The sequence below is a fragment of the Papaver somniferum genome, chromosome 10 (assembly GCF_003573695.1).
Source record: "Papaver somniferum cultivar HN1 chromosome 10, ASM357369v1, whole genome shotgun sequence".
In the NCBI taxonomy this organism is placed as follows: Eukaryota; Viridiplantae; Streptophyta; class Magnoliopsida; order Ranunculales; family Papaveraceae; genus Papaver; species Papaver somniferum.
Window position 1 is genome coordinate 48,449,734 of NC_039367.1, and position 23,592 is coordinate 48,473,325.

The following is a 23,592-nucleotide window of genomic DNA, read 5'->3' on the forward strand; positions in this document are numbered from 1 at the left end:
GTTTAGTAGTGCATGAACTTGTTAAGTGTAGTAATATAGCATTTTCATTTCATTTTGTTTACTGTCAGTGGAATTAGATATCAGTTTCTGTCATTTACCAATTGTTTTTATACTTGTTGTTGCTAGTTTTTAGTGTAGGGGTTTAATAGGTGTTGTTTTTATAGTATACTGTAGCCTTGCTAAATCTTTTTCGATCTCACCGTTTTAGTTAGGAAATTTTAGACTTCCACATTCTGTAGCATTCACATTTCTGTAATTCTTTTTTCCTAGCTAGTTACATTTTGTTAATTTTTAGGCATTAAAATTGTGTCTGTAGTTAAATTTTTCTTTAAGTAAGTCGCAGTACAGACTCTATAGAGTCTCATTTAGATTGCATTCATATAGTCATGTTTGTAAAGTAATAGTAGTTCATTTAAAGAATATATATATAAAAAAAATAAAAAATAAAATTATCATTTCATTTTCTATATAAGTTTAACTGATTTGTCTCTTTGCTTTGGTTGCATATCTCTGGTTACTGAAATTCTCTTCTGAGATCAACAGGTACCTGCGACATCTCTCTGCGAAACAAGGAAAGAAAGGACAAGGAACAGAACAAATTTGTGTCGTGCGTAAACTCGGTTCTGTACCAGCAATATCGTTTTCAAAACTTATCTATTGTCATGACTATGTGAATGCTATAACATATTTTCCTGCTAAAACTGGTTGCTTTACATAGCCCTGTCAAAATCCATGCAACACATTTTTTGTGCATGATTGTATGATACTTGAGCAGCGCATATACTAGCTGAAATTGTTATTTCTACGAGCATATCTCAGTCGCTGAAAACCTTTGTATCTGTCTGCATGTATGTGTGAAAATGTTACCGATTCCATAAGCATTGCCTCCCTGATTTACGCATTGCTGCTTGCCTGATTTGTACAGACATATCAGATCTGTGTGCGTAGTTCCAGGTATTAGCTTTCGATTCTCTTGAACTTTGTTTCCCTGAATTGCGATTCTCTTGGTTGTCTAAGTGCTATAACATGGTTGACTGATATATGCTAGGCTATGATTGTCACTTTCCGTGACCAAACAAACCGACTAGTAAAAATTAGCCAAGAGGACGTAGTCGACATACCCATTGCAGTAGTAGACAGACCAGCCCAACCTGAGACAATGGGTGATGAAGTAAACCAACCCCGTAGTCTCAAGGACTATATGTACCCAACAAGGGAAAGCCAGCCCTCTTGTATTGTCTTGCCAGCTGCTGCTGGCCAGTTTGAACTTAAGGCAAGTACCATTCACATGCTCCCTGTTTTCAGAGGGGTTAAAACCCCTACCACCATGTTAGAGAGTTTGAAGAAATTTGTGGGACTCTGCGTTTTGACCAAATGCCAGAGGAGTCCCTGAAATTGAGACTATTTCCTTTCTCTTGAAAGGAAAAGGCCAAGTCTTGGCTGTATGCCCTGCAGCCACAGTCCATTAGAACATGAGATGATCTTACAAAAGAATTTTTCAAAAAGTTCTTCCCTAACCATAAGACTGCGACCATTCGTCAAAGTCTGAATAGTTTTATGCAATTAGATGGAGAGACTCTAGCCAAATATTTAGAAAGGTTCAATGAATTATTGCTCCAATGTCCTCACCATGGTTTTGAAAAATGGAGACTTGTGCAAATTTTTTATGAAGGTCTAGATGTTGATACACGAACCACAGTTGAGTCAATGTGCAACGGTGCATTTACTGACAAAAGTGTTGATGAGTCTTGGACTTTCTTAATTGAAGTCGCTGAAAAGACTCAGCAGTGGGAGTCCATTCATGAACCTAGAAAGACTGCCCCAATAGCAAATGCCCATAGAGTTGAATCTGACTTTGAGGGAAATGCAAAGATTGCATCTTTGGCTAGAAGAGTACAAGCGCTAGAGCTGCAGAAGAATGTGAAACCTATTGCCCCTACTCTTCGTGACCAAATTGAGATGGCCACTTGTGCCGCATGCCATAGTTCAGACCACCTAGTGGATAGTTGTCCAGACCTACAAGCATTTCATGAGTCTAGACTTGAACAAGCCAATGCTTTGTACCATAAGCAAGAGAACAATCCTTATTCTCAGACCTACAACCCAGGGTGGAGAACTCACCCAAACTTTTCATGGTCTAAAGGGCCAGTACAAGGGGGTACAACTAGTAATAACCAAGGATATTCATATCCTAGAAACCCCCAAGTACAGTCACACACACAATACCCTGTATAGAAAAGGCCAAACTTTGATGATGGTGTAAACCAAATGAATCAAATTCTTTTGCAATATCAGAAGTTAAATGACCAAAGGCTTGCGAGTTTAGAACTCAAACTGGGCCAAATTTGTGATGCATTTAATGAGAGGGAAAAGGGTAAACTCCCTAGTCAGCCTCAACAAAATCCTAAAAGTGCATTTCAGGCGAGTACGTCTACTTGCAATGAGTCCTCACATGATCAGTTGAATGCAGTCACCACTCTCCGTTAGAGTTATTAAAAATAATGTAGGCATGCCACACACAAATGGGTCTGAGTCAGACTCACCTTTGCACACTACTGCACAAAAAACACCTGTTGTAGAAAATGAATCTTAGCATGTTGACAAATCTAAAAGTTCTACTAATGTGAATGTTTCTTTGCCATGTCATGTGCATGTTGCTCCATTCCCGCAAAGGTTGGTGCAGCAAAAAGGGGGTAACCAGTACAACGAGATACTGGAGATGTTTAAACGAGTTAACATAAACATTCCATTTCTCGAAGCAATCAGGCAGATACCCACCTATGCTAAGTTTTTGAAAAATCTTTGCACACAAAAGAGAAAGCTCCATGTGCACAAACGTGCATTTCTCACTGAGCAGGTAAGTTCCATAATTCAAAACAAGATCCCAACTAAGTTTAGGGACCCAGGTTCTCCAACAATCACGTGCACCATAGGCGACCATGTGGTCGAAAAAGCTTTACTAGACTTAGGAGCAAGTGTCAATCTATTGCCATACTCTGTGTATGTGCATTTAGGACTTGGGGAGCTGAAACCCACTCCTGTTACCATACAATTAGTGGACAGATCTGTGAGAATCCCTCGTGGTATTGTCGAAGATGTGTTGATCAAGGTTGATAAACTTTTCTTTCCTGTGGACTTCATTGTGTTAGATACTCAACCTGTGCAAAATCCAGATAGTCACATTCCTGTCATTTTAGGACGTCCTTTCCTGAAGACGTCCAATGCCATCATAAATTGTCGTAATGGAGTGTTGAAATTGTCTTTTGGTAACATGAGCGTAGAATTAAATGTTTTCAATATTAGTCAACAACCCAATGATTGTGATGATACTGAAATGCATGAGATTAACATGATTGAGAGTCTGATTCAAGACTCATTGCCTGACATCTTATCCGTGGACCCTTTGCAAGCATGTTTAGATAACTTTGACTTAGATCTTTTCGATTCTGAGTACATTAGTGAAGTGCACTCTTTGCTTGAATCTGTACCATCCATGGATATTGCTAAATGGCGGAATGTAGTGGAACCACTTCCACTCTCTGATTCCAAAACCGTCCCATCTCTTGTCGAACCACCTAAGCTTGATTTGAAACCATTGCCTGACACTTTGAAATATGCTTTCTTAGGTTCTTCTGATACTTTGCCTGTTATTATTGCATCATGTTTAGACACTGAACAGGAAAGTAAAATTTTAGAAGTACTTAAAGAGCATAAGGAGGCCTTAGGTTGGAACATCCCAGACCTTAAGGGTAGAAGTCCCACAATTTGCATGCATCATATAAATCTTGAAGAAAATACTAAACCATCTAGGGAAATGCAAAGGAGACTTAAACCCAACATGAGAGATGTTGTTAAAAGTGAGATTCTGAAATTGCTTGATGCGGGTATCATATACCCAATTCCAGATAGCCAATGGGTCAGTCCCATACAAGTTGTACCTAAAACGTCTGCCATTACTGTAGTTCAAAATGAAATGAATGAGCTAGTAACCACTCGTGTAACCACAGGGTGTCGAGTTTGCATTGACTATAGGAAGTTGAACACAACAACAAAGAAAGACCACTTTCCCCTTCCCTTCATTGACCAAATGCTAGAAAGGTTGTCGAGGCATAGTCACTATTGTTTCTTAGATGGCTATTCGGGTTATAACCAGATTCATACAACACCTGAAGATCAACCAAAGACCACGTTTACCTGTCCATATGGTACATTTTCTTATAGTCGTATGCCTTTTGGGTTGTGTAATGCACCCGCTACTTTTCAACGTTGCATGATGAGCATTTTTTCTGACATGGTAGATAAATTTCTTGAAATTTTCATGGATGATTTTTATGTATTTGGGTCTTCTTTTGATGAATGTTTACATCATCTTACTCTTGTGTTGATTCGATGTAAAGAAAAGAATTTGGTTTTGAATTGGGAAAAATGTCACTTTATGGTTAACTCAGGCATAGTTATAGGGTATATCATTTCTGAAAAAGGCATAGAAGTAGATAAAGCTAAAGTTGATCTCATACAACACTTGCCTCAACCTCGCTCTGTGAGGGAGATAAGATCATTCTTAGGCCACGCCGGTTTTTACCGACGATCCATCAAAAACTTTAGTAAAATTTCAAGACCCTTGTGTAGCCTTCTTGCAAAAGATGTTGCATTTGTCTTTGATGATGCTTGTAAGGAAGCATGAGAGCAATTGAAAGCTCTTCTCACACCTGCCCTTATAGTCAGACCACCTGATTGGACCTTACCATTTGAAATTATGTGTGATGTGTTTGACTATGTTGTAGGAGTTGTTTTAGGTCAGCGATTAGACAAACTCCCTTATGTGATCTACTATGCTAGTAAAACACTTAATGATGCTCAACTGAATTATTCAACTACTGAGAAAGAATTGCTAGCTGTTGTGTTTGCATTGGATAAGTTTAGATCTTATTTGATATGATCTAAAGTGATCATTAACTCTGACCATGCTGCATTGAAATATCTTATGTCTAAGAAAGATGCTAAGGCTCGTCTAATTCGATGGATACTCTTGTTACAAGAGTTCAATCTCGAAATTCGAGATAAGAAAGGGTCTGAAAATGTTGTTGCTGATCACTTGTCTAGGTTGAATGTTGAGTCTGTCGATGAATCTTTGCTTATTAGAGAATCATTCCATGATGAACAATTGATGCTTGTGTCTGAAATGCCATGGCTTGCTGATATTGTTAACTACCTTGCTACTGGTAGAATGCCCTTGCATTGGTCTAGACAAGACCGTTCTAAATTCTTGGTTGTGGTGAAATGTTTCTTTTGGGATGACCCATACTTATTTAAATACTTCCCAGACCAACTCATTAGGAGATGTGTCCCCAAGTATGGATCTCTTTTTGTCATTACCATGCATGTGCAGGCCATTTTAGTGCCAAGAAAACTGCTGCAGAGATCTTGCAAAGTGGTTTCTATTGGCCATCATTGTTCAAAGATAGTCATGCCTTTTGTGTTGCTTGTGAACGATGTCAGAAATTAGGAAGTATCTCAAAAGGAAACATGCTACCCTTACAACCTATTTTGGTTGTTGAATTATTTGATGTATGGGGTATTGATTTCATGGGTCCCTTTTCTAATTCTGAAGGTAAGTTGTACATTCTTGTTGTTGTTGATTATGTTTCTAAGTGGGTAGAAGCAATTGCCTCCAAAACAAATGACCATAAAGTAGTTCTTTCTTTTCTTAAAGAAAACATTTTTTCTCGTTTTGGAATGCCTAGAGCCATAATCAGTGATGGTGTTACACATTTTTGCAATAAACCTTTCGAATCACTTATGCGCAAGTATGGAGTCACTCATAAGGTAGCAACACCATACCATCCTCAGACCAGTGGCCAAGTAGAAGTTTCTAATAGGGAAATTAAGCATATTCTTGAAAAGACTGTTAATCCAACTAGGAAAGATTGGCCTTTACGTTTAAATGATGCTTTGCGGGCCTATAGAACTGCATAAAAAACTCCCATTGGCATGTCCCCTTACAAACTTGTATATGGTAAAGCCTTTCATCTACCTGTAGAGTTAGAACATCGTGCATATTGGGTTGTTAAGAAATTGAACTTTGATCTTGATAAGGCTGGTACCCAAAGGAAACTTCAACTCAATGAGTTAGAAGAATTGAGAAATGACGCATATGATAGTGCCAAAATGTACAAACATAGAATGAAAGTGTTTCATGACAAGCGCATTTTGCGCAAGTCTTTCACACCTGGTCAAAAAGTTTTATTGTACAACACTCGTTTGCAACTTTTTCCAGGCAAGTTACGTTCTCGATGGTCAGGTCATTCTTGGTACGTACTGTTTTCCCCCATGGAGCTGTTGAACTCGAAAATCCAGCAACCAAGAACATCTTCAAGGTCAATGGTCAGAGATTGAAACCATTTTTGGAGGCACTTCCAACAGAGGTTGAGACCACTGACTTGGAAGACCCCGTCTATGTGGACTGAACTGGTTCACCTGTGTACATACATATGGATTAAAAGTCCATTCTCTTTCCCTTTTCTTTTTCTTTTTGCATAATTTTTATGTGTGCTAACCAAACTTTTTGTCTTATCGTTCTATATTTTGTTGTTTGATTTCAAAGCATTCATCCACTTCTGGTCTAGCACCATCCTTTTTGCATTTGGTAATTTCTTTCCTTTAAATCTACTCTGCACTGTTCTCCTGATATGTTGTTGTAATTTTGCTCATATATTGAAACATTAAGGACAACGTTAGATTTAGGTTTGGGGGAGTATTTTGCATATAGAGTTTTTAGTCTTTTGCATTGAAAAAAATCAAAAATAAAAAAAAAAAAAAAATCAAAAAATTCAAAAAATTTGTAAATATTTGCATAAAACCTCCAACTTTTAGAGATTTTAGAGTCATTAGCATGCTTCTAGCTATGTTTACATAGAGAGTCTGACCGAAATAACCGAACTTGGAAGTACTGGAGAACACAATCGGGTTTCTTGGTTGTTAGAGCGTTAAAGTTGGATTTAACCATACCGATGGGCGAATTAGGTGCTGCAAAGATATTTGGTAGTAGAGTCGTGATCACCCTTAGTGGAGACTACCTATTTTACATCAAGCGAGGCACCGACCTTCAATTTTTGTGACTATCTAAAAAGTCCTTTTAGAGTGTGTGTCACCGTACGTAAATTCCGGGTAGGAATGGTGAGCTACCCAACTTCGCACCACTTTCAGCACTATTTTTGATATCTTGAGTGTTAATTTTGTCAATCACGACGATGACGTCTAAAGATGAAAACTCCTTCTTGTAGTTTGATTTGCAGTTGGCACCACTCTCTCTCTCGATAACATCAACAGATCCATAGAAACACATCATCATCAATGAGCAAAGTAACGTCAGATTCTATAAAGAAAGTTGAAATAGTCCGAGGTTTACATGCAACAATTCAAGGAAAAGTAAAAAGTTCATATTCAAAGTAAAGATACAGTACAAAGAGCAGAATTCTATACACATTTGAAGACGTATTTTACAAAGAGCAAAGAAAACATAAAATTATGAGAAATAGTGAAGTTCAGTAAATCAAGACAATACAGGTTGTGAAGAATTAAGTGATAAAGTCCTTCATCCATGGCTTTCAATAGTTTCATTATTTATTTTGTTATTTTCAGTTTGTTATCTTGTGTTATTAGAAAAAAATGAAAAAAAAATATAACAAAAAAATGAAAAAGAAAAATACAGTTTGTTTTTGTTTTGTTTAATAAACACCATGGTAAAGAAGAATTTAAGAGGAAATTTCAAGCAACAAGGAAATTGAAGAGAAAAATCAGAAATTGTCAAGGTTCTACGAAGTTCAGAAGTTCATCATCAACAGTTGAAGACTGAAGACGAAGACGTTTCTATGGATGCTGTGAGAGTGGTGTTGATTTTCGTTCGGATGTGAAGGTATGTGAGTACTCCCATCCTTGCTAATGACTGATTTCCTTTCTTAGAGATCATCAGAAAAAGATTCTTATTCCCATAATTTTGTGGAGTCTCCATAAATTATTTCGGAAGGTTTTCCTTCCCACCATTCAACGTGTGCAGGAATTCTCTCTTTATTCCCGTCTGCACACATGAGAGACTAAAAAAGCGGTCTTTTTTAGTGCAATTATCATAAAACCCTATTGGTGAGGCAGAAGTCGAGGCTTTTGATCACTCTCGAACCCGAATTCTTTCATATGGTGTGGTTATTTCTCGCTCAACTCTTAAGGATGAGAATGCGTTCTTTAGTATTTCTAACTTCTTGTTACTAGCACGCATAAACTCTATGTCCTCATAGCTCCTTGGATGCTTAGGACTCTGATAATCTCTGAAGTTGGAGAAGGTTTTGTGGGTGCACCTCTGGTAAACCCTCACGAGACTACAACTCGTCCACTAGGCACACCTGGGGGTTTAAAGGCTTAGTGCATACGCTAAATGTATTAGAGAGACCAGCGACAGTAGTATAGTTAGGATTTCTTAATTTCTGTTTCACTCGAGGACAAGTAAAATTCAGGTTTGGGGGTATTTGATAAGTGCCAAATATTGCATATTTCTACATCTTTTTATTGGCAATTAACTCAACTTTTGCGCTTTAAAATCATATATTAACCCAAATTATGTATTTTCATTGTTTTCAAGAATAAATACTTTTTACTAATTAATTTTATGTTTTTAGGTACTAAATAAAGCTTGGATGAATTGAGATGCCAAAAAAGCAGGAATTTGGTGGCCAGAGGCGTAAAGGCAGTGAGAAACGTAGAAGAATATCACGCAAGAAGCCACTTGCAAGAGATACGCTAGCAGTGGGCTTGATATATTATCTTTGAAGAAGACATGGGGTTGGTAGAGAACCCAAGAACCAAACCCGTTTCCATACCTGAGAGATCAAACCCAACAATTGTTCAAGATCCAACGACATCTATACACGGTGCATCGACATCTGAAGCATCCGCTCAACACCCTAGTCTACTCTATTTCCTCCCCTACTCGAACAGAAACCAAACCTATCTCCATTTCCTCTTCCATTTCACAGAACCAGCACCACCGACCCTCCTTCATCAAATTCATCTCCCCGACAATCTCTGCTTACAACCACCAACATAGTTAAACTCTTGATCTCTATCTATCTATCTCTCTCAATCTTATACTTTTCTTTATCAAGAACAGTAACACTAGGAGCTAGGATTGAGAGAGATAAAACTAGGGTTTTGTTTAACAACTGGAAATTCAGTCCTGCAGAGTTGAATTGAAGATAAGAACTGTCAGAAACGCGTTTTGATGAGTTGGGTCCCTCTTAATTGTCGAATTGATGAAGAATAAGGAGAATTTTGTGTATAAATAGGAATTAATGCTTTGTAATTGAACATCCAGTTTTAGCTGAATCAACTCTTTAGTTAATATCATTGTGTTTTAATCATCTTCATCATGTTTTAATTCCATTTGCTAGGGTTTAGATGAAACCCTTAATTATATACTAGGTTAGTCAATTTCCTGTTTTTGTTCTTGTTGTGCTTCATTGATTTAGGAATGATAGTTATCTAATGAATTAAATTAGCCTGTGATTAGTTGTACTGTAAGAAGACAGCTAATACTAGGGGTGAGTTAGTGAAATTAGTTGATAAATTATCCATTTGAGACCTTCAAGGAAGGGACAAGAACATCACTTGAGTTTGTATTGCCTTAGTATAGGATTAGGAGGTGGATTCAATCTCCCTAGTACTCCTCAGTCAATTGTTTACAATCTTTCCACTGCATCTTTACTTCATAATTTGTTTAAAACTTGTTAACCACTCAAATCTTGTCGTATAGACACACAACAAACACCCCCTTTGTGTTATTGTTACTTGAATCAGTTGTAGTAAGACTTTAGGATCAACTTTACACCCACCTTGTCCCCGAGGATCGACTCGTACTTACCCTGTTTACAGACTCGACGCTGTATACTTGCAGTTAGTACAATTGTAGGTACTGTTTAAGACCTACCAAGTCACCTGATGATGCTTGGACTTATTTCGATTCGCTAGCAGAAAACGCCCAAAATTGGGATACTTCAGGCACAACAGATAGAAATAAGTCCAAACCCTTAGCTAGCTCTAGGCCTGAAATGTATGTGCTGAGTGAGGAAGATGATCTGAATGCTAAAATTTCTAGCTTGCATATGATAGTTGATATTATTCAGAAACCAAATGTAGTTAAGGTAGCTAACTCGATAGAACATGCTTGTGGTATTTGCGAAAGTCTGGAACACTACATTAAGGATTGTCCTACAATCCAGCGTTTCAAGAAGTGTTACATGACCAAGAAAATGCTATGAATATGTACAAAAGACCTTTTATCTCACCTTATTCAGAAACATAAAATCCTAATTGACGAAATCATCCTAATTTCCGTTGGAGAAATGGTCCTACTATGAATGATGTTAATGTTCCTTAAGGATCTTCATCTAGTAATCCTTATGTGCCACCTCATAAGAAGACTCTTGAGGATACTTTACAAACTTTTATGCAGGTCCAGACAGACTCAAATAAATCAGAATACTATACAGACCTTAGATGAGCTGAAAACTAGCATAATACGTTGATAAGTGCATAATTCACATGATTTTAGTGTTAATTCCATGCTTGTTTTAGTTAGATTTCTTGCATATTATCCTTGTATTACTCTTGTTTTCCATTTTATTTGTTTCTTAGGTGAATCATTCAAAGTCAATGGAAAAGTATGCAAAAAGTTATAAAGTGAAGTTCTCAAAGATCCAAATATCTAAAGCCGAAAGAAGTGGAAAAAGTGCGGCGAAAAGGAGCAAACAAGGTCAAAAACATAAGACGGACTAGAAGACCAAGTTCAACTCATCCAAATTCATAATTTCTTATCACCATCTTGAAGAGAATCCAATTACAAAGAGAATGGAGAAAGAATGAGGTCATTCCGAGTTCGGACGAAGAAGTTACGGCCGAAACGATATGCTGGAAAATACAAGGAAAAAGACAGTGACGACCCAAATTTATACCATGACGACTCTCGGAGATTTTCGTGCAGAGAAGGGTCAATTTAAGCACTTAGAGTCGTTGGGGTTTAGGGAAATTACCATGGAGACCCTTGAGTGTTTCCAGACAGAGAGTACAACCTATTTTGGGTGTTCAGAGTCGTTGGGGTCGTGGTTATGGACCTTGACGACTGTAGCAGGCGAGAAAGACATGTTTCAACGCGTTTTGTACTTCTAAAAGGAGGATACTTGGTCCCAATAGGATTCTAAGCCCTAGATTTCGTGAGTACTATATGAGAAGACCTCCTAAACATTAAGAAGACATCTTTTACACAACTTTGCAAGCTTGGACAGAAAGAACAATAACAGAGCTAGGGTTTTGGAGCGGCTCTCATCAATTGTAACAATTTCTTCTCCAGTTTATCATATGTATATAACATGGATGCTCCTACATCCATGAGTAGCTAAACCCATTATTTATTGAGAATGAATTCTAAGTTCTAGACTTGATTTGATTTAATATATGCATTTATTTTGAGCTCTTCATATGATTATCGTTTGCTTCTACTTTGAGGAATGTTTATGATTGATAAATTGATTGCTTTGGATGGCTAACTATAGTAGTTTATTGATTATTGTATTGCTAGTAAAGGGTTAGGATATCATTGTAATTGTTGAATAACCCATACACAAGTAGAAAACATGAGACCTTGCAGAGGGATTCTATGGAGCAATCGCGTGTATAACAACATTAGAAAGTGGACCTTGCGCTAAGAGTCTAACTAGTAAGATTAACATAAGTCATAAAACATAAAGCATTCGACCAAGTTACATCTTGAGTGCACTACTACTTGGTGGTTATAACTAATAGAATATGATATTCGAGCGCTTCGGTATCCAGTGACCAAAGGACTTTAGGGGATAGCACTGCGCTAGTTGTTATTCCACGGTTGATGATAATCTATGATTAATGACGAATTGATAAATATATTAACTCATTGGCGGTTTAGTAACGAAGAAGGATTCCTCGATCATATCTCTCCCTATTGCTTGCAACTCAATTTCAATTGCTTAAATTACTTTATTTACAATCTACAACAAAACCCCCATTTGTGACCTTTTTGACAACTAAACTCCCTGCTCTTCGTGGGAACGATCCTTGCTTCCATTATATTTAATTGTGTGGAAATAAGTGATTTAATTTGATTGCACTCACGACACACATCAGACGTATTGAATCACGTCTTAATGTTAGGGAGAAAGGGACACTGCCTGCCCAAACTCAACCTAACCCGAAAGGCCAGTATGAAGCTAGTAATGTTAATATTGAACAAGCTAAGATTGTTACAACACTTAGAAATGGTAAGATGATAGAGACTCCAATGAAGGTACACGAACCTGAGAAGTATCTAAAACTCAAAGGCGGTGACTGTCACAGTGATACTGAAAATGAAAATTCCGATGTTGATAAGAAAATGCATGCTCCATTTCCTCATCGTTTATTGTCTACTAAACCATTGGCTGATAATAAGGATATTCTTGATGTTTTGCAGCAGGTGAAAGTTGGCATTCCTCTCTTGAGTGTGATTAAGCAAATTCCATCTTACGCCAAGTTTATAAAGGATCTTTGCACCGTCAAAAGGAAACATAATATGCAAAGAAAGGCATTCCTCATGGAACAAGTAAGTGATATTCTTAAACACAACACTCCTCCCAAATAAAAAGATCCGGGATACCCTACTATTTCTTGTATAATAGGGAATTTCATGATCAAACAAGCACTTATGGATTTGGGAGCTAGTGTAAACCTCCTACCTTTCTCGGTTTATGAGCAGTTGGGCTTAGGTGAATCAAAACCCACCTCAGTCACTTTACAATTACGGACAGATCAGTTAAAGTACCGAGAGGGGTAGTTGAAGATGTGTTGGTTCAAGTCGATAAATTTTATTATCCGGTGGATTTATTGTTTTGGATACTCAACCTCTGATTAATGCTAACAATGAAATACCTATCATCTTAGGTCGTCCTTTCCTTGCAACTTCCAATGCTTTGGTTAATTGTAGAAATGGGATAATGAATCTTTCATTTGGAAATATGGCTGTTGAATTAAACATTTTTGATGCATGTAAATATCCGAGTGGTAATGATGATATCCATGAGCTTAGTATGATTTAAACAATTGTGCGAGAAAACTTATCTCATCTAGAAGATAAGGATACATTAGAAGCCAGTCTTATTAACCTTTGGGAATTCGATGAGGATGGATCCATTGAAGAAGTCAATTCCTTACTGGATTCATCCCCATTACTGGATATAGATAAGTGGCGGTCTAGATTTGAATCACTTCCAATTAGTGAGACTAATCCACTACCCTCATCCATAGAATTCTCAAAGCTTGACCTTAATCCACTTCCTAGTGACTTGAAATATGTTTGTTTGGGTCAAAATGAAACATTTCTCGTAATCATATCAGCTGAACTTAATGAAGAGCAGGAAGCGATGCTTTTGGATGTTCTTAGGAAGCACAAAAGTGCCTTAGGATGGACTATTGCAGACCTGAAAGGAATTGAGCCTAGTATTTTTACGCATAAGATTAATATGGAAGAGAATGCAAGACCTTGTTGACAAGGTCAGCATAGGTTGAATCCTCACATGAAAGATGTTATTAAAGCTGAAATTCTTAAGTTATTAGATGTAGGTATGATCTATCCTATTGCTGATAGTGAATGGGTCAGTCCAGCCCAAGTAGTTCCTAAGAAATCTGGTATTACAATTGTTGAGAATAAAAATAATGAACTGATTCCAACTAGGAAAGTCACTGGTTGGCGTGTTTGCATTGATTATCGCAAGTTGAATTCTGTTAGTAGGAAAGATCATTTTTCTTTGCCATTTATTGATGAAATTTTGAGCGGCTTGCAGGTCATAAGTTCTATTGCTTTCTCGACGGATACTCAGGCTACAATCAAGTGGAAATTGCTTGAGAAAATCAGGAAAAGACGACTTTTACATGCCCGTATGGAACCTTTGCCTACAGAAGAATGCCCTTTGGGTTATGCAATGCACCAGCGACATTCCAACATCTCATGCTGAGTATTTTTTCTGATATGGTTGGTAAGAATTTGGAGGTATTCATGGATGATTTTTCGATATTTGGTGATAGCTTTACTGATTGCTTGCATCACTTAGAATTAGCTCCAATTCATTGCACTGAAAAGAATCTTGTTCTTAACTAGGAAAAGTGTAACTTTATGGTGTCTAGAGGAAATGTCTTAGGTCATGTTGTTTCATCTCAGGGACTTGAGGTAGATAAAGCTAAAACTGATTTGATTTCACATTTGGCAGACCCAAAGAATGTTAAGGAAATAAGGTCCTTTCTTGGACATGCTGGATTTTACCGAAGCTTCATTAAGGAATTTAGTAAAATCTCCAGGACCCTGTGTAATCTTTTATCAAAAGAAAAGGATTTTGTGTTTGCTGAAGAGTGCAAAATAGCTTTTGAAAATCTAAAGACCTTATTGACTAAATCTCCTATCATTCAACCCCGTAATTGGTTGTTACCAATTGAGATAATGTGTGATGCTAGTGACTTTGCGATTGGAGCTGTTTTAGGACAGATAGTTCAAAAGTTACCTTGTGTTATTTATTATGCAAGCCGTAATTTAAATGATGCACAATGTAACTATTCCACTACGGAAAAAAGAGTTTTTGTCTGTTTGCTTTGGACAAGTTCAGGTCATATATAGTCAGATCTAAAGTTATTGTGAACACCGACCATGCTTCCCTTAAGTATCTTTTGTCAAAGAAAGATACGAAACCTAGACTAATTAGGTGGGTTCTTCTTTTGCAAGATTCAACCTAGAAATCAGAGATAAGAAAGGATTTGAGAATGTGGTAGATGATCATCTATATAGGATAGTACTTAAGTCGTCTTTTCAAAGTGATGTTGTCGAAAATTTTCATGATAAACAATTGTTTAGTGTGTCACTGACACCTTGGTATGAAAACATTGCAAACTATCTTGTTGTAGGTTATATTCCAGCTCATTGGACTCAACAAGACAAGACAAAGTTCTTTGCTGAAGTGCAAAACTTTCTGTGGGATGATCCGTTTCTGTTTAAAGTTTGCCCAGATCAGCTGATTCGAAGGTGTGTACCAGAATTTGAACATCAAAGTATCTTGAATTTCAGTCATTCTAGTGCATGTGGAGGACATTTCTCAGGTAAGAAAACTGCCCTGAAAATTCTGCAATGTGGTTTTTACTGGTCGACTCTTTTCAAAGATGCATTCTTGTTTTGCAAAGCATGTGAAAGATGCCAAAAGGTAGGAAGAAATTCTCAATGAGATATGATTCCATTAAATCCTATTTTGATTGTCTAAATTTTTTATGTATGGGGAATAGACTTTATGGCCCCATTTCCTTCTTCTTATGGTTATCAATATATATTGGTTGTTGTTGACTACGTATCTAAGTGGATTGAAGATGTTGCTTGCAGGGATAATGACAGTAAGGTTGTTACCAAGTTTCTGAAAGAGAATATTTTATCTAGGTTTGGCACCCCTAAGGCTATTATTAGTGATAGAGGTACTCATTTTTGTAACAAATCCTTTGAAAAGCTAATGAAATCATATGGCATTACTCATAAAGTAGCTACAACATATCATCCTCAAACGAGTGGTCAAGTAGAAGTTTCCAACAGAGAGATAAAAGTTATATTGCATAAGACTGTAAACCCAAATCGCAATGATTGGTCACTACGACTTACCGATGCGTTGTGGGCGTATAAGACAACTTTTAAAACTCCATTAGGAATGTCTCCTTATAGGCTGGTACTCGAAAAAGCATGTCATATACCTGTAGAGTTAGAACACAAAGCTTATTGGAAAATCAAGAAGCTTAATTCTGACCTAGATAAGGCTGGTGAACACAAGAAATTGCAGCTAAATGAACTTGACGAAATTAGAAAGGAGGCTTATACTACTTCCAGGAACTATAAAGCTAAAATGAAAATGTTTCATGATAAACATATTATTAGGAAAACATTTGAACCTTTAGATAAAATTCTTCTTTATGATTCTCGTTTACATTTATTTCCTGGTAAGCTCAAATCTCGCTGGACTGGTTCATTTATTGTTAAGAATGTTTTTCCATATGGTACTGTTGAAATTGAAAATACAAATAATGGCAATATTTTCAAAGTAAATGGGCAGAGGTTGAAGCCAGTTTTGGAACTTGTGAATCCAGAAGTCGATACCACGACTCTGGAGGATCCTTCTTATGTTTGATTGGCTGTGTCTTGCAGATGTCTGGCCGGAGACATAAAATACAGCGCTTTAGGGAAACAACCCTTGTGTTTGTGGGTATCACAGCTGGAATCCCTCACGACACAAAACTCTTCCTCTTGTGCGAGCTTGAGGTTTAAAGGCTTGTTGCATGGGATAAATAATATGCTTGGTTGATTACCCCTTTACACCTTTGAACCGTTATTAACCACTGCCACATTGAGGACAATTTAGAAATTAGGTTGGGGGTGGGGTAAATCCTAATCCATGCTTTATTGTATCTTTGTTTGCATTATTTAATCTAAAAGAAAAAAAAAAGTTATAAGATCAGTTGTTGAGCGGTCTTTCTAACCGTTGTTTAGTGGTTCGTCTAGTTGTTTAGCAGACACCTTTCAATCCAGCTGTTTAGCGGATTCGTCTAGTTGTTTAGCATACACCCTTAATCCAGCTGTTTCACGGATTTTCCCGGCTGTTTAACGGACATCATCTCTAATCCGGCTGTTTAGCGGATATCATTTTGTTTTCAATTATTTTTGTTTTGCTTGAGGACTAGCAAATTGCTGGTTGGGGGTGGTGTTTGTGCTCATTTTATGGCACAATCAGCCAGGTTCACAGTACTTTTTAAGCCATATTGGCGCTCTAATCCCATGCCTTGGGCTACTATTGTGCACAAGTGGTCTCATCAGTAAAGTGCCAACAGTTCCAGTATATTGAGAGTTTCACGGAACATGTGTGTGATCATGGTTTTTTGTCTAGAATGCATCTTAGTAATTCTGAAGCGGTCAGAGAATGATGCAAAGATTTGTCGTTATGCAAAGCAAGTATGCGAAACAAGTATGTGAAGACATTAGTGTAAGAAAGAGTGGGACGTGTCCATATTTTCAACCACAACAATTTGGTTATGATTTAACTTCTTATCAAACAAACGATAGTGCATCTTGTTTTCACATCACAGAGGGAATGGAATTGCAGATTGGTGGTGCTCTTATCTTACAGAGAGTAATTGTGAATGAAGACGAGATTGATTTTATGGAAGGCTACAAATGGTGAATCGTATAGATGAGTCGATATGAATGAAGATGGTTCCAACTAGTGTTCTCTGCAACATTAATGGATAGCTAGGGTTTGCTCTTGGCAGAAATTTTAGGAAGAGAACAATTCGTGGAGTCAAAGTCTTCACCAAATCTTCTTGCTATATGGAGAGATGTTTCTATGAGTCAAATACAAGTAGTCAACAACTAAATTCAGCGGGTGTTATGCAGAAAAACGAGGAAGAGAATACAACTATGTTGAGTGATTTCCCCCAATCCAGGAAGTGTTTGAATCAAGTATTACATATGGGTTTTCATTATACTGAATGGAGAGATGATTAAGGGTTGATTTCATTTCTTTTAGGCATGAAAATAGGGTTGAATTAGGACAACAAATCAGAGAACAGGTCACGGAAGTGCTGTGTAAAACAAGAAGAACAATCAACCAAAAAGGGGTACGATTGAATTCCAGAATTTAAAATCTCTTTTGGCTTTCTAATTAACTCTTGTTTTTAGTTCTTTTTTTTGTTAGAATTTTCATTCAATACTTTTTAATGGCTTTCTACATAACTATGAGAAGCTAAACCCCTCTCTGCCAAGACAAGAGGGGAAGCTTAATGAGTTCAATTGTTCTTTTCAATGATCATAAATAAATTGCATGTTTTTAATTCATTTCGTTATCTCTGTTTGATTGCAATTTCTGTGTTGATGGTGTCTACACACTTCTTAGAAATATAATCAACTATCCTGAGATGGTGTTTGTTTGATTACATTAGGATTTTAATTTTATATATCTTTCGGGTAGACCGAATCATTATTCGATTCTATTTGAGTTATAATTTGATCACATACATAAGAACTTGAATACATTAAGTGAAACCTCGAAGTCTTGGAAGATACTACAATCATTTATTCATTTCATTTACAGTTGTTTTCTGCTGCATTTTGCAACTCAATAACAAACCAACTTTACATTGGCTAAGAACTCTATTGAATACCAACAATCTCTGTGGTTCGAACTTTCTTTCAACTATATTACATTTCCTTACTGATATCTTTGATACTATGAAAAGAGTGATCACCATGCGAGATGCAAGTTAGCTTGTAACGAGTACAAATAATGTTGATAGCAGCAGTAGTGCAGTACTCTCTGAGAGGGGGTTTGTACCTGTTTGGCAAGTTGTGAACAAGTTAATTTGTTTCTTACGTTAGTTTAGTCAATTAATATAATAGGCCAAATTTTAGCATTAATGGATGGATTAGCTGTAAATTATATTGGCTTGAATGTTGTGGTATTATTTTTCTGTTATCAGTACTTATTATTATACATTACTAGTGAAAACACGTGTGTGATGTACATGTTTGAATTTGATTCTTTTAAATTGATAGAAATGATATTTTTTTCCGTTAAATAGAATTTACCATTCTTATTTTTACTTATTACGTAGGTAATTCAAAGAGCTTTCCAAATATGTTAATTTTACAAAAATCCGATGTGTATTATGAGAGATATCAAGTTTTTAAGAATTTTGATATATTTTTAAAACAATGACATTTTTTTGAATATGTAAATATTAATTTAATGTACGTTTTTACCCATAAATATAGGTAAAGAGTGGTAGTTGATATTGAAGATCATATTAGTAATATCAAGGTTACACCAAGCTGGCGTTTTTTTTTCCTTCTTCTTCTTCTTCTTCTTCTTCTTCTTCTTCTTACTCTTTCCTCTCCTTTCATCTTCTCTCTTATAAAAAGAAGCCTAGCCTCCATTTGCCTCTTGCTCGGATTTGGTCATTTTTGGACTAAACCTGAGCAAAATTTCTTCTTCTTTTTAAGTTTTGATTAAATCGGTTTTTTTTTTAATGTTTTTGATGTCTTTTGACATATTTCTTCGCTATTTGGAGCGATTTTTCTTCGCCATTTTGGGAGAGTTTCTTTTCTCTTTGAGGGTGATATATTCAAACCTTGGTTGCTGGTTCGTGACTTGCTATTCTCGATTCAAGAACATCGACTATTCAACTCGACATTGCTTTGAATCCATATTCAGTCCAAGAGATTTAGAGCATCTGGTTCGTTTGGTTTACAAGATTTTGGGCGAATTACTCCTTTCTTACAGGAGCATCTCTTATTGAAGAAGAAGAAAATCAGATTAAATGGTCGGAATCGATTTCAGATTATACCATCATCCTTCTTACATTTACAAAAATTGGATATCTTTGTAGTTTATGGCTCTTTCTCTTCGCGATTTACTTGTAATTGATATCTTCATTTGTATTAGGGTTTTGATTATTTTGTACTTTGATGTTTTTATTATTCTTGTAAGCGATCATGTAATAACGATTTTGATTTGAATAAATTGAAATATTTGATTGACTAAGAAAAAAAAAGGTTACACCAAGCTATTTTGTCCTTTTGTAACAAACCAAAATACCTTTTTCCTTTATATTAACTAGTAAAACCACATGTGTGATGCATGCTTGAATTTTACTCTTTTATCAACTCCAAACTTGATTACAATGAGATTTTGTTCGTAAAATAAAATTTAATATTCTTATTTGTACTCATTACGTAGGTAATTCAAAGAGCTTTTCAGGTCATGCATCTATTTTCTCGATGCATAAAAGATTGTGCAACAATTTTCTCGATGCATAATGCATTATGTAGTCATATTTTCAGATGCATAACCTGTTATGCATCCATTTTCACGACTGCATAACATGTTATGTAGATATTATTGTAGGTGCATGACAAGTTATGCAACCTTATTTTTTGTTGGTTTCAATACTAAGAAAAAAGTAGCTGCATAACGTGTTATGCAACCGTTATGAAAAACACCATGTAAACTGCATTAATAACATGGAAGATGAAGGGCAATGATCGGTCTTAAATTCTAGCCAAGTACATTTCAATTGCTACCTCAATATTATCTTTCTTTACGGTGCCCATCAGCCATTACAGTTTAACTTATGCAACACCATTTGGAACCAAATCTCTAAGACACAATTTCTCTAGGCTCTAACATTTGAGTCGTCCCTCTTTCGATTATGCTTGCACAATCTCAAAACAGTACACGCATCAGGAAACCAAAGTCCAAATCTCTGTTAGCAATTTCATCGAACACTTCCTGGGCTTATTATAAACTCTCCTCTCATTACAGAACTTTATGTATCAAAGATATTGAAAGGGCTCCCATTTTGAAACTATAGAAATTTGGCTGAAACCCGGCATTTTAAAACTCTAATATAGAACCCCCTCTGGTGACTCCATAAGAATGATAAGGAACTCAGAAACCCATCCAAAGAAAGTTCCGGTGGAAGAAAAATCAAAATGCTAACTCCATAATAACTAGACCATTTATCCCGTAATAACTCCATAAGAAACAATTTTAGAAATTCTGGGTGTGAGAGAAATTTTACCCCAAAAAATGAATGCGTACCTGAACTTTTCTGAGCGTGGATTTCACAGTGGAAGAAATCTGTAAAATGGGTTTGGCTGTAGTTTTCACATGGTACAAACCCAAAGGTCTAAAAGCTGAATTATTTTAAGAATTTAGTAGGCCCAAGCCCAATTAAAGAAGAATAATAAGATTATACATCGAAACGAGATTTGTCAACGGGTATAAATAAGTAAACTAAATGGGGCTTAATTTTGTTGTCACCAAGTATAGTGGGGACGGTGCCGTTATTTATGTCGTCGGGGTCAAAGATAAGAACAGTAGTCGTATTCTGATGTAGCAGGATCTAGTTGAACGTACGTCGGCCACAAAGCCCTACTCTTTTTATCATTTTGATGACATAAACGAGTGCTGCCAATACCAAATGCAGGGAATATTTTGGCTTCGCTAAACAACAATTTGACAATTGGATATAATGGATCCGAGTAAAAATGAATCCCGTTGATTCTAGATACCGCGTCGTGGTGACTAAACTAGAAACGGCTAATGATATTGTGATCACAGATAAGGACAACGCTGTATTCTGATGTAGAACTCAATCAATAGGTGAACGTCGGCCAAAACCAATAGAGTTGAATTTATCAGAACAGTTGTAGTGAGAAGGACATAATGGACCAGTAGGGGTCCAAAGTTAAAACGGTTTTAAGTGTTTTTGGTCCCAAAGTGCCACTGTAATAGACTTTTCTGCTATGGAAATTTGGTCCATGTATCTCCTCCATGTGAAACCCTCGTGGCTTAAGCTGTCGAAGGTTCTCCGGTATTACATGCATTCTTATGTTGGTCCTTCCATTCAGTGGGGGAGCCAGAAATTTACGCTGAGGGGCTAAAATAATTATTTTATAAATATGTTAGATTTGGTGGACTAAATACCAAAGATAAAGTGGGCTAAATATAAAATATAGCATAAATGTTAGGGGTTTTTGTATTTTTTTTTCTTTAATACTAAGTGGTTTTTGTATGATTAATAGGATTTTAGGGGGCTAGAGTCAGGGTTAGTCAACCCTTAGCTCCGCCCATATCCTTCCTAAAAAGACTTTTTATACTGATTTGAGAAAATTAACGAAATGATTTGTAAATATTAATACTACTAGTCTTCCACCAAATACACGGGTTTGTCTCTAGTTTATGAAATATTGGATCCTTTGCATCAAAAAAAAGAAAATGAAATATTGGGTCCATATGTGGGGAAAAAAACGTACAAATCTTAATAAACTCGCGGTCCTAAAATAAAGAATCCAACAAACTAATAATGGAAAAATGTAATACTCCGATACTCGGCAGTGCTAGACCGAATGGAATATAAGTAATGATTTGTCTGTTCCTAACACTGAGGCTTTTTCAACACAATTGGTTCCAGAGTTGGCAGAAAATTCTCAGTTAAGCGTGCTCGGCCAGGAGCAATGCAGGGATGGGTGACCTCCTGGGAAGTTGATGTTGGATGACCGCAGCGATGCCCGTTGAAAACCCCACACTGTCGGATAACCGCAGTGGCTAAGTGGGGACAGTATCGGTGGCGGGACGGGTCATTATAAATGGTATCAGAGCCGACGGGTCACCTGCCGAGGGTGGGAAGGTACGCTGGACGGGGTTGATCCAGGTGTTTGTCTCATGAGGGGAAGGGAACGTCGGAGATCTGGGCTTGTGTATATTCCGGAGCCAAGGACGGCTCCAATATAAGGTGGTGGTATTGTAATATCCCGATATTCGGCAGTGCTTGACCGAATAGGATATAAGTAATGGTTTGTCCTTTCCTAACACCGAGGCTTTTCAGCACAATTGGCTCCAGAGTTGGTAGAAAATTCTGCAGTTAAGCGTGCTCGGACGGGAGCAATCCTGGGGTGGATGACCTCCTAGGAAGTTGATGTTGGATTACCGCAGCGATGCTCGTTGAAAACCCCACACTGCCGGATAACCGCAGTGGCTAAGTGGGGACAATATCGGTGGAGGGACGGATCATTACAAAAAAAAAGAAAATTAATAAATTATTTGAATTTAGCATGTGTGACATAGAAAACTAAGTTATTCTCAAATCAATTTCCAACCTGAAATTAAGTAATATGCATTCTGCAAGCTTCATAATCTATTAACCGAAACATATGAATGTAACATTTCAACATACGTATCTAGCGTTTTTAATATATTTCTTTATAGTATATTTTTTCAAGTGTATTTCTTTCCTTTTTTTCTTTCAATTGTAGAACTTTCAAATTTCTACAAACTAAGAGCATTATAAAACCTCATTCCCCCTGAAAGCATGGGGGAACCAAAATACACCACCAACTTTTTCTTGGGAAACCTGTATGGACTAAACTCGAATACAATTTCGAGAGTTAAACTTAACGAATCTCAATCAAGTAATTATACGAAGAGCTTATATCTCTTTCTCTCACACTCAGAAAGTTTACAGAACCCAATCTGTGAACCTGATTATGTGTAAGAGAACTTAGACGAATCTAAAGATCAATATCCAAGTATCAATCAAGTCGTATCCAAAAAACAAGGATGAATACATCTAATTTGATTGATTAACGTACAACCTGTGATATTTCAATTGTAAAGATAAACACTATAATGCGTAAAAAGAAATAACACAGACACAAGAAATTTGTTAACGAGGAAACCGCAAAAGCAGAAAAACCCCGGGACCTAGTCCAGAATTAAACACCAAACTGTATTAAACAACTAAAGACACTAGCCTATTATCAGAACTTCAGACTGGAATGTAGTTGGGACCGAATTAAACCGTCACAACAATTCAGCTGTAGTTGCGTTCCTTACACCTCTTGAATCCCAGCAGCACTCCGCGCAAATGATTCCCTTAGCTGACGTCCTTTACAACCTAAGAGTTGCT

At 36.8% G+C, this 23,592-nt stretch overlaps 2 protein-coding genes, 1 long non-coding RNA gene and 1 pseudogene across 3 annotated transcripts in view; all 4 read left to right on the forward strand.

Moving 5' to 3' along the window:
* LOC113319688 overlaps positions 1-878 on the forward strand; it is a 3,283-nt gene extending 2,405 nt beyond the window's left edge. The window contains exon 2 of the long non-coding RNA XR_003345753.1: positions 544-878. This is a non-coding gene — a long non-coding RNA (uncharacterized LOC113319688). The remainder of the gene's footprint in view (positions 1-543) is intronic.
* The window catches only part of LOC113315608, a 43,735-nt pseudogene extending 37,759 nt beyond the window's left edge, over positions 1-5,976 (forward strand).
* A 4,121-nt stretch (positions 5,977-10,097) lies between these two features.
* On the forward strand, positions 10,098-13,601 carry LOC113315609. The gene is made up of 6 exons (XM_026563870.1): positions 10,098-10,190; positions 10,684-10,709; positions 12,205-12,658; positions 12,812-12,885; positions 13,040-13,101; positions 13,186-13,601. Exons 1-6 carry the CDS (start codon positions 10,098-10,100, stop codon positions 13,599-13,601), a joined length of 1,125 nt encoding a protein of 374 aa, XP_026419655.1.
* A 27-nt stretch (positions 13,602-13,628) lies between these two features.
* LOC113315610 lies at positions 13,629-14,066 on the forward strand. Its single transcript, XM_026563872.1, has one exon. It carries the CDS (start codon positions 13,629-13,631, stop codon positions 14,064-14,066), a length of 438 nt encoding a protein of 145 aa, XP_026419657.1.
* The last annotated feature ends 9,526 nt before the right edge of the window (positions 14,067-23,592 follow it).